Raw genomic sequence first — 10321 nt, 5'->3', positions numbered from 1 at the left:
TCTAACCATCCCCAAACTAATTGGTGTTCAAGAGTAATCACAAGAATCGCAAACCTTATATAAAACACCTGTCGAACAACCTTGAATTTAGTGGATGGTCGCTTCAACAATTTTCAACTCTAATCTAAAGTCAAATAATGCAACCAAGGTTAACTCTCATTCCAAACTTAATGGGCATCCAAAAATCATTTAAGAAACCCAACCCAACAAGAAATGATCTTACCCAAATCCAAGATTCCCTTGATATCACGCAAAGGCAGCGAGTGAACTCCAGTGGTTGAGGCTTCGACGATGACAAAAACTTCAATGGCTGAATGTGGACGGCTAGCTGGGGTGTCGAATGGCCTCACGGAAGCTGAGACGAAAGCGAGGCGCATCGCTGGACGACGTTAAGCGACGACTGGACGACTCCACTCGACGGGCGACCTGGCGTAAGGGCTAGGCAAACAGATCGAGCGGCAGATGCGCGAAGCCGGAGGGCGAGGCTTTGAATGCGGTCGGGCCTCGCCAAACGGTAGGCATCAGCTGGGCAAAACCTCGGCGGCAAGCGGCTAGGGTCGGACCAACAGCGTCTGGACGAAGGGTTAAGAAGATCGGCTGCTGGCCGAGGTCGGCAGTCGGAATGACGCGGTGCAGTAAGACGTTGATGGCAGCTAGAGGAAAAAGAAATTTAGGGGGGGGGCGAATGCGTGAGGAAGAAAAGGGGGTTTGATTTTTTTTTTTATATAAATAATAATAATAATAACTAAAAAAGGAAATAAGTATAATTATACTTTATTCTTTTTCCTTATTCCACTTTATACTATTAAATTCCTTTTCTTTTCAAAAGAAAATTAATTCTTGCCATTAATTTCCAAATTGAATAATTTCACGCTAACAATTAAATTCTGCAACTACACTTGACTTCCAAAATTCCACAACTGCCCTCAACAATAAAAGGAAATACTGAAATTACATAAAAATATAAAAAATATTTGGGGGTGTTACATATTCACTATTGCGATTATACTAGCATGTCGATCTGAAATTAAACACACCTCTTCGTGATATAATTTCTCTCAGGTGTTTCAGGAACCATCCTCATAAGTCTGCGGACTCTTCATCAGCAATGACAAACGTAAGTGGAAGAAAATAGACGTTCGAGTCAACTGATGTAGCAATCAACAGTTTTCCTCTATATTTTCCGTACAAGTGTGTACCATCTATTTGAATTATCGGCCGACATTTATTAAAAGCTTCTATACAAGGACCAAATGCCCAAAATACAGAAGTTAGGATAACATGTCCTTCAGTAAGCGTTTCTTTAACTCTCCACTCTACACGTGTTCCGGGATTGGTCTGCTTAACTATATATAACCACCTAGGCAACAACTTGTAAGACTCATCCCAATCACCAAACACTTTAGCCAAGGCTTTTCTATTTTCCTCCCATACCCTATGGTAAGGAACATGATATCCAAACTTTGATTTGATGTCGGATTGCAGTTGTGCCACATAGATAGATGGTTTTTCTCTTATGGCGTCACAGAACTTTAGTGTAATCATTGATGAATCCAATTGCACGTGACTTTGACTTAGTTCTGAATAAAAACATGTATGCTGCTCATCATACTTAGTGATCTCGAACAAGCCATACGATTTTTTCTTTATTGCACGAAGTGTCCACTTGCAACCTTCCTCCCACTTCTTACACCGGATTGTCCAAATCATCGGTGTAGATTCAACAACCTCATATGGTACGTGACACTTTATTGCAAAACATTTGACCGCGTGTTGTAGCATTTCCTTGTCTTGACAAATCATCCCTTTATATAATTAAGTATTGTCAACGTCCACAGGGGCTACAATTGGTTCATGTTCCCGAATGCTATCTAGTACATTCATATCCAAATCATTGAATGTATCTGAAAGCATCTCATGTTCACGACCATCGAAATCCAACTCTTCAAATCGTCATCTGTTTCTATTTTGAAGTCTCTGTACTGGTTGTTAGCCGCCATATCTTTATTATCACATGGCGATGCAACTGACTCCGGATCAGGATCGATACATTGAGTTGGATCCTCAAACTGGTTAAATGATGTATCAGGATCCACCTCTATCCTATTTACATTTACATACAAATGCACTAGATTTGGCAGTGACATTGCCACTGAGAACATCAAGTTCATAGCTTGTGCATTCGAAATAGGGATTGACATAAACCTCATTGATCCTGATGGTTCTAAATTAGGATATCTATATATTATTTCTATCTGATTTGCTCCCATATCTACATTAAGTAACATCCCAACTATTTCAAAAAATTGTTAAAATACAATTTCACTGTTCACATTTATGGTAAAACTCTCACTTGTGGTTAGTCATACTCAACTCCATCAATACCATCAATTGTATTACTATTTGTAAACAACAAAAATCCCAAGCATTTGCCTGCCATTTTCTATAAAAAAAAAAAAAAAAAGACAAACATCAATTTTTTCTATTATTCTTTTTATAAGAAGTATATTAAAAAATGTTAAATTTTTTAGTTTATAAACATAAACTTTTTAAGTTTTATGAACATCAACTTTTTAAACATAACAATAAATTAAATTTTTTATAACTATTTTTAAATATAACAATAAATTAAATTTTTTTATAACTATTTTTAAAAATAAAAACAAATTAAAATGAGGTACTTTTTAAAGCTATTTTTTCAAATTTAATAAAAAAAATAAAAACTTAAATTAAATTAAACTTTTTCAAACTATTTTAAACTATATTTTCAAAGTTAGTACTAAAATTTAACGGTATTAATATCAATTTGAATTGGAAACTAATACGGATCAATTATTTTCATATGAATAAACTAAAATTTTCAAACTATATTAAACTTTTGAAACTATACTAAACTTGTTAACTATCACAATAATTTTGTATTAAACTATAAATATCAATTTCTTAAACATAACAATAAACTAAACATTTTAACACTATAAAGATCAAAGTTAATACTGAATAAATCAAATATCATAAGAATAAACTAAACTTTTCAAATATCATAAGTTCGTTTCACAGATTCGACGGTAGTTCTCTTTTTTACTTCAAAGTGACAATGTTCACCATTTTTTCATGTTATTTGTTATCTGACAACAACTACAAAAAATTTTTTAAAAAAATTAGAATCTATAAAAAAATAATAATATAAGAACAAAAATAAAATGTATAATTATTCTTAAAAAATAGTAGAGTAATGAACCAGTATAGTTGTGTGAGAATAATTTGTATTAAACGAAATACAAGAAGAGAGATGGAAATGGAAATGGAAGGAGAGGAAGATGATTTCGAAGGCAGTGAGGGGGCAGTTTGCTATGAAGGGGCAGTGAGCAAATCAAGGGGAGAGGAGTGAGCAAAATCAAAGGGAATGAGCAAATCACGGGTTTGGGGTGGTTAAAAAGGCATTAAGGCTATGACAGAGGGGCATGCATGCGTCAATGCATGCAGGGAATCGGAGTAGGGGAATCGGATCAGTGGCGGGTAGAGGGAGCATGCATGCAGTCGGTCAATGCATGCAGGGAATCACGTAGGGGAATCGGAGCAGGGGCAGCATGGTGATAGGACCTCACACTGCATATCGAGGGTTATATGCCTTTCCTAACTCTTCTTGGCCTAAAAGGATATAATTCCTGGTTAAACTACTTAGAATTCTTAGCAAAATACCTCAAATAGTTCATTTACTAATAGAACTTTCATCAACAAAGACCACATTGCTAGCGAGATACTCATCTTGAGTGAATTTACCCTCATGAGCGAGATCTTCATGAGCGAGATCAAACATTTCTTTAACAAACCGTCTTCCTTGCGATGCTCACCTTACCAGTGAGATTCAGCCCACATTTCTAGCGAGATTCCTTTCTAGAGCAAGATCCTCATCACAAAATTAGCGAGATTTCCTTCTAGAGTAAGATCCTCATCACAAAATTAGCGAGATTTCCTTCAGGTCATTTATTCCTTGTCGAGGGTTGAAGTTTCGACTTATGTATGTCGAAACTTCAATCTTTGACAACCCTAATATACATATTGTTTTCAAGTTTTTCTTTGTTTGTCGAGTTCTCAACGTTCGACTTCTAGTCTCGATCTCTCAAAACAACAATATTTCTTTAATAAGTTTCAAAACAACCTTATTTTTCTAATAAGTTTTGAAAACAACCATATTAATATAAAAGGTCCAATTTATTGAAAGAGAGATATTTGAGGATAAAAAGTAAGAAGGATTATTGGTTTAAATGAAAATAGTTGATCAGACATATAATTAAAATGTTTGTAGTTGAAATTATGTATACTTTTGAGAGAAAGAAAACATAGAAATGTGTGTTTGAGAAGGGAAAGAAAAAGGAAAAATAGATGAAATAAAAAATGATACATGCACGGTTTTCAAAAAGAAAAAAAAAAAAAAGAAAAAAGAAAATTGCAGGGTGTGCGGTGGGAAAGAAGTGAAATTACTGCGGTGGAGTTGGGAATATAATATTAAAATATTATTAATATTAGTCATAATAGAAACTCGAAAGTCGCAACGCAAGAAGTGGGAATTAGTAAATAAAAGAAAAAGAAAAAGAAAAAGAAAGCACTTAAATGAAAATCTGAGATGGGGTCCACTCCCATTAACATTGATTTAAACACACCCAATCACCCACCTCTCCTCCTCTCTACCTCTATAAGTACCTCTACCTTACCCTTCCTCTTCTTTCCGAATTCTTCCCTATCTTCTTCTTCTTCTTCTTCTTCTTCTTCTATTTATCACTGCTCTATCCATTCACTTCTGGCCTCCAATGGTGGACGTCGACCGTAGGATGGCTGGTCTCAACCCGGCCCACATCGCTGGACTTCGACGCCTATCCGCTCGTGCTGCTGCTGTTACTCCTTCTCACCCCTCACGCGCCGGCCTTCTCTCCTTCTCTTCTCTCGCTGACAAGGTCATCACCCATTTGCGCAACACCGGCGTCGAGGTGCAACCCGGCCTCTCCGTCGCCGAGTTCGCTCGAGCCGAGGCCGAGTTTGGCTTCGTTTTCCCTCCCGATCTCCGAGCCGTACTATCCGCTGGTTTACCCGTCGGTCCTGGGTTCCCCGATTGGCGATCTTCCGGCGCCAGGCAACATCTTAGAGCCACGCTCGATCTTCCAATTGCGGCCATTAGTTTCCAAATCGCCAAGAATACGTTCTGGTCCAAGTCTTGGGGTCCCAGGCCATTGGACCCCGAAAAGGCCTTACGGGTCGCAAGAAATGCTCTCAAGAGAGCGCCTCTTTTGATTCCCCTCTTCAATCACTGCTACATTCCCTGCAACCCTTCTCTGGCGGGGAACCCAATCTTCTCCGTCGATGAGAATCGGATCTCCTTTTGTGGTTTGGATCTATCCGATTTCTTCGAGCGGGAATTCCTTTTTCGGAGCTCCGACTCCAATGCCCACCTTCTCAAAAAGCAAAGGTCCATCAGTGAAAAATCCGCGGGCTCCTCCTCAAACTTCTCACGACGGAGCCTGGACACCGGAGCAAGAACGCCAAGGTGGGTGGAGTTCTGGAGCGACGCAGTGGTGGATCGGCGGCGGAGAAACTCGTCGTCGTCTTCATCTTCATCGCCGGATAGGGTAATAGAGATGCCGAGGTCGGGAATTCCGAAATGGGTAAACGAATACATCGAAGAAATAGGATCGACTTTGAGAGAGGGGGGATGGAGCGAAACGGACATCACAGAGATAGTACAGGTGTCAGCCTCCGGATTCTTCGAAGGAGCAGCGATGGTATTAGTTGACAACCAGGCTGTTCTAGACGCTCTGCTTCTAAAAACGGATCGGTTTTCGGATGTTCTCCGAAAAGCCGGATGGAGCTCGGAAGAAGTGTCGTACGCTCTGGGGTTCGATTATCGACCGGAAAAGGAACGAAAACCGGCAAAGAAGCTATCCCCAGAACTGGTGGAAAGAATCGAGAAACTGGCGGAGTCGGTTACTCGGTCATAGTACGGGCATCCCAATTCCCATCTCCCCAGATTCCTCACTTTGCTTTATTTTTAAAATTTCAAGGTGTTGGGTATGCCATTTTCTGCCCTCCAGTCATTACTATTTTTTTAAAAAAATTATATAAATATATAAATCATGGTATTGAGGAAAAAGTAAAAACAATCAAACGGTCCAATTTATACGATCCCGTTCATGTATGTATACGAATAATGATGATAAATGAGAAAAGTAGAAATATTATATTATTTTGTGAATTTGAGTCCAGCTCATTTATTGTGTAATGGAAAATAGGGGGCGTGGTAGCTGAACTGTATCAGGTATGTAAAGGAGACTCCAACGCACGTGTGGGGGAAATTATTTTATTTTGAATCATAATTATAAGAAAATAAAATTAAAAAAAAAAAAAAAAAGACGTTAAGGAATGGGTCCCAACGCTGGCCCTCCCATCCAAATCGAAAAAGAAATAGAAGGAAAGAAAAAAGAAAAAGGTTTAAGGAGTAAGGTGTAAGGTTGGGAGAGGGAGGGCGTGGCGTGGGGCAGCAAATCAAATGATATTCCATGCACAACTTAAAAGGAGGTCGTCGTTTAGCGTAGGGAAATTAAAAGGAAATATAAGATCTTATATTTTGGATTATGTGCTTTAGTTTCGTGGTTGAGCTGTGGCAAAATGAGACCATTTTTTTCTCCTTATTATCGAGTATTTTGGTAAAATTAGGTACAAAAATCTCATCTCTTGGGTTTGCATCCCACTTCCTACTGCAAAATCAGATGTATTGAGAATTGGAAACAAAAAAAGCTGCCTCTGATTATATTTATTGGCATGCGGTGTGCGTATTAGTTCTATGCCCTTACATAAATTTTTTAATCTTCCTTGCAGGATATTAAAGTTTCCTGCCTACATTTTAATTATTCATTTTCTATTCATTTTCCTACGTACTAGGGGCATCAACATCATAACTTTTTTTTCCTCTCTCTCCTGGCTTCCATTGTGAAAATAATTTTTTTTAATAAGTTAGTGTTTTTTCAAATCATAAGAATTAAATTTTAACTTTTTTCCGTTGTCCAACAACTTCAACAAAATAATCCTGTAAAATAATTGATCATATATAGAGTTAAAGTATAAAAATTAGGAATTTTATTATATCTTAATTATTTCTATTAACTCCTTTTTACTTTACTTTCTTATTTATTTAGCTCTTAGTAGTTTTTCTTTTTACATTTTATTCAATTAATTGTAATTTAGTTTTAGATTTCTTTAGTTATATGGCTGATACTTTTTCTAATCTGATATTTTGAATAACAACTTAACTAAATTCGTATTATTGCAACTTAGTCAATTGTAGATTGAATATTTTTTTTCGTACTGAAGATCGAACTTTTGAACTCTAGAAAAGAATATAATGTCAATTATCGTTAAGTTAAAAGTTCACTTTGAAAATTAAATCCTATTTTCATTTTTATTTTAATTTTGGATCTACACTTTGTTCACTCTTCTCAACAGTGAAGTAAATGGTAGAACTCAAAATAAATAAATAAATAATAAAAGATGTATTTTTTCTTCAAATATAATACAGATACGATCAATTTGATAATAGTTAATGTATATGAGTTATCCGTATGTAGATTGTCCAAATAAGTATATATTCATACAGTGCCCATTAAAGTTGAAAGAAGTGTTTACTTAATTTGAAATGTCAGAAATCATATTACGGAAACTATTAAAAATAATTATAGGCTAACATATTCAATGAGATTTTATTAATATTGAGTCTATCATATATTATTTATAGGTTTAAATTCTATTTTCGTCAACTTTGAATTTTATCCCATTTTAGTCCCTAAACTAGAAAAAAAAGAACCGTTATAGTCCCTGAACTTTTAGAAAATGTTTATTTTAACCCTTACTATTAAGATTTTATTAATTTTTTTTATGAAATTGCGTCGCATGTGTTAAAAATATATATTGTATTAATAACTAAGAGGTCACCATTTAACACACTTCAGAAATAAAAAATCACATAACTCATTAATGAAATTATATGATAGATTATATTAAAATTAAAAAGAACAACAGTTCTTTTAAAATCAATGGAAAAATGAATTATTTGCTGTCCTCTTTCTTAGTTGGAAGTGTTAAAAGGGAGGAAAAAAATAAGAGAAAATTAGACGCTGAAAATTACTCTTTATTTTTAAGTGGTCCAAAATTAATAATTCCTTAGAATTGGACCATCCAAGTTCAATTATTGAGTTATATGCTACAAGTTATTGAATAACAATAATTAAATATGACAAAAATATAGATAATGCTTCTCTAAGGCAAATTAGGAGAATTACTAATTACCATACCCTATTTCTTTTTAAAATATTAAATATCACATAAACAATAGAATTAATGCAGAATATAACATGTTACTTGTTTTGCATGCATTCTAAATTATTAATATATATCGAATATATGACAGTAAATAGAATTCAAAGAAAACTAAATGACATTTGTGACTAAAAAAAATAGTTGTCATATGATATACGAGATTTATGGAATGGTATTTCCAAAATTAGAGAAAGTTGTAAATTTCTCAATTTGAAAAAGGAAAATTATATTACCGTCACATAAATTAAATTTTCACAATTAAAAGTAACATGAAGTTTCACAAAAAAAAAAAAAAACTCAAATAATTGAATTGATAGGCCTAGCTTAGGGCACACCATTAATTCATACATTGCTGAATATAAGCAATTATTCCAAATTGAATGTCGTCGGAACGACGACGTCCTCAACCTTCAACAGTGGCAGAACATCACCTGCTTTTGCGGAGGAGGCTTTGATTTGAGAATATAGCATTATTAAAATTACTGTGTTGGTCTGCAACCCCTCACATATTAATTATTATATGGTTAAACAGAGAAAAATTCATCAATTGTTTAATATTTATGCAGGTGGGTCTAATAAAAAAAAAAAGAATTAAACATATGGGGTTTCTTTTTTTAAAAGATAAATAAATAAAGTCGGATATTTTTACAAATAGATAAAAGCTTGGAGGCCATTTCAAAAGCGAATTGAAACATTTATGGATCATTATTTTGCCATCTCTAATTCATATTAACTTCCTATGTTCCTTCCCCCTTTCATAAATAGTCAACTTATTATTAGTCTTTTTAATTATCATTATTTCCATTATTTTAAGCAATAATTCAATTATTATTCCCATGCAATGCAAAGAAAAAAGCATTGGCTGGCCGGTGGGTCAGTACTGAGTAGAGAGACGGTGGTCGTGGTGCTGGGACGACGGATTAATCAGATTCCATCATTATTATTATTTCTTAATCAGTTAATTATTCAAAGATAAACGGTGGTTAAGCCAAACAGCTCATTGTAAAAATTAATAAGGAAAGTTGCATTTAATTTTCCAACGGTTGTTTACCAATTTCCACCACTTGACTTTACCGTTACTTATCACGTGCCATGCCACCACCGTCCTACTCCATACTTCTCATCCACGTGATCGCAACTGTCCTATTTCTATTAAATGCAGTCAAGGACGAAGATGCATAGAAAACCTTTTTAGGTATACAAAATGCATAGAAATATTAATATTCAATAAAAAAAAGACTTTAAAGTTCACATTATTAAATTTATTTCTTAGTTTTTAAATGGTACTTGGTAGCCGTCGACTCGTCGCTTGCTCATAATTTAAATTCAAATACTTCATAATTGTCAATAATAGATACATTGAATTTTTCAATCACTGCTTCAAAGTCTTTTTAATTTCTTAAGATACAACCTCCAACTTTTAGGGAAAAAAAATATAAATTATCGTTGAAATATGTTCTTCGATGTTATTTTAAATTTTGGGTGTAATTATTATAAAAACTAGTATATTTTTATTTAGATAGTACTTAGTGAGAAAGTTGAAATGTTTTGAATCGGATATCTTGCACTTCGAATGACTAAATACAACATCTCACTGATCGAGTAGAGATTCGAGGGTAATGTCCCGAAAACCTTAGTTGTATTTATATTGATGTTATTTGTACGTTTTACGATTTTGATTGCAAAGTTTTGAGAAGTACGCTCTATAAACTCTATGGCTATAGAGAAGGCCCTTAATCAGTAATATGATATTATTCTCTTTAATAATAAACTACTTTTTTTCTGTCTATGGACGTAGTTCACACACTATTAGTGAACTATATAAATTTCTATGTTGATTCTCTATTGTTTTATATTTTCTGTTCATGTTTGATTGTCGATTCTTTAACAAAAGAAAGTATATAGATTTGTTCAATGAATAGTGGTTAATATTAAAAAAAAAAAAAAAGTTAAAATA

General features: G+C 34.5%; 1 protein-coding gene and 1 pseudogene across 1 annotated transcript; one reads left to right on the top strand and one right to left on the bottom strand.

The window, feature by feature from the left end:
* Positions 1-1238: 1238 nt before the first annotated feature.
* LOC150037281 (uncharacterized) lies at positions 1239-2291 on the bottom strand (annotated as a pseudogene).
* Positions 2292-4500: 2209 nt separating this feature from the next.
* Positions 4501-6247, top strand: LOC120072739 (uncharacterized). The gene has a single exon (XM_039025212.2). It carries the CDS (start codon positions 4812-4814, stop codon positions 5991-5993), a length of 1182 nt encoding a protein of 393 aa, XP_038881140.1. The 5' UTR covers positions 4501-4811; the 3' UTR covers positions 5994-6247.
* The last annotated feature ends 4074 nt before the right edge of the window (positions 6248-10321 follow it).

This window comes from Benincasa hispida, chromosome 3, assembly GCF_027475165.1.
Source record: "Benincasa hispida cultivar pf3 chromosome 3, pf3_genome.v1.1, whole genome shotgun sequence".
NCBI classification, from domain to species: domain Eukaryota; kingdom Viridiplantae; phylum Streptophyta; class Magnoliopsida; order Cucurbitales; family Cucurbitaceae; genus Benincasa; species Benincasa hispida.
The sequence above is the reverse complement of the archived record's forward strand: the minus strand, read 5'-3'. Positions and strand labels throughout refer to the sequence as shown.

Coding starts and splice junctions, on each gene's coding strand:
- LOC120072739 (XM_039025212.2), top strand. CDS start 4,812: ATGGTGGACGTCGACCGTAGGATGGCTGGTCTCAACCCGGCCCACATC.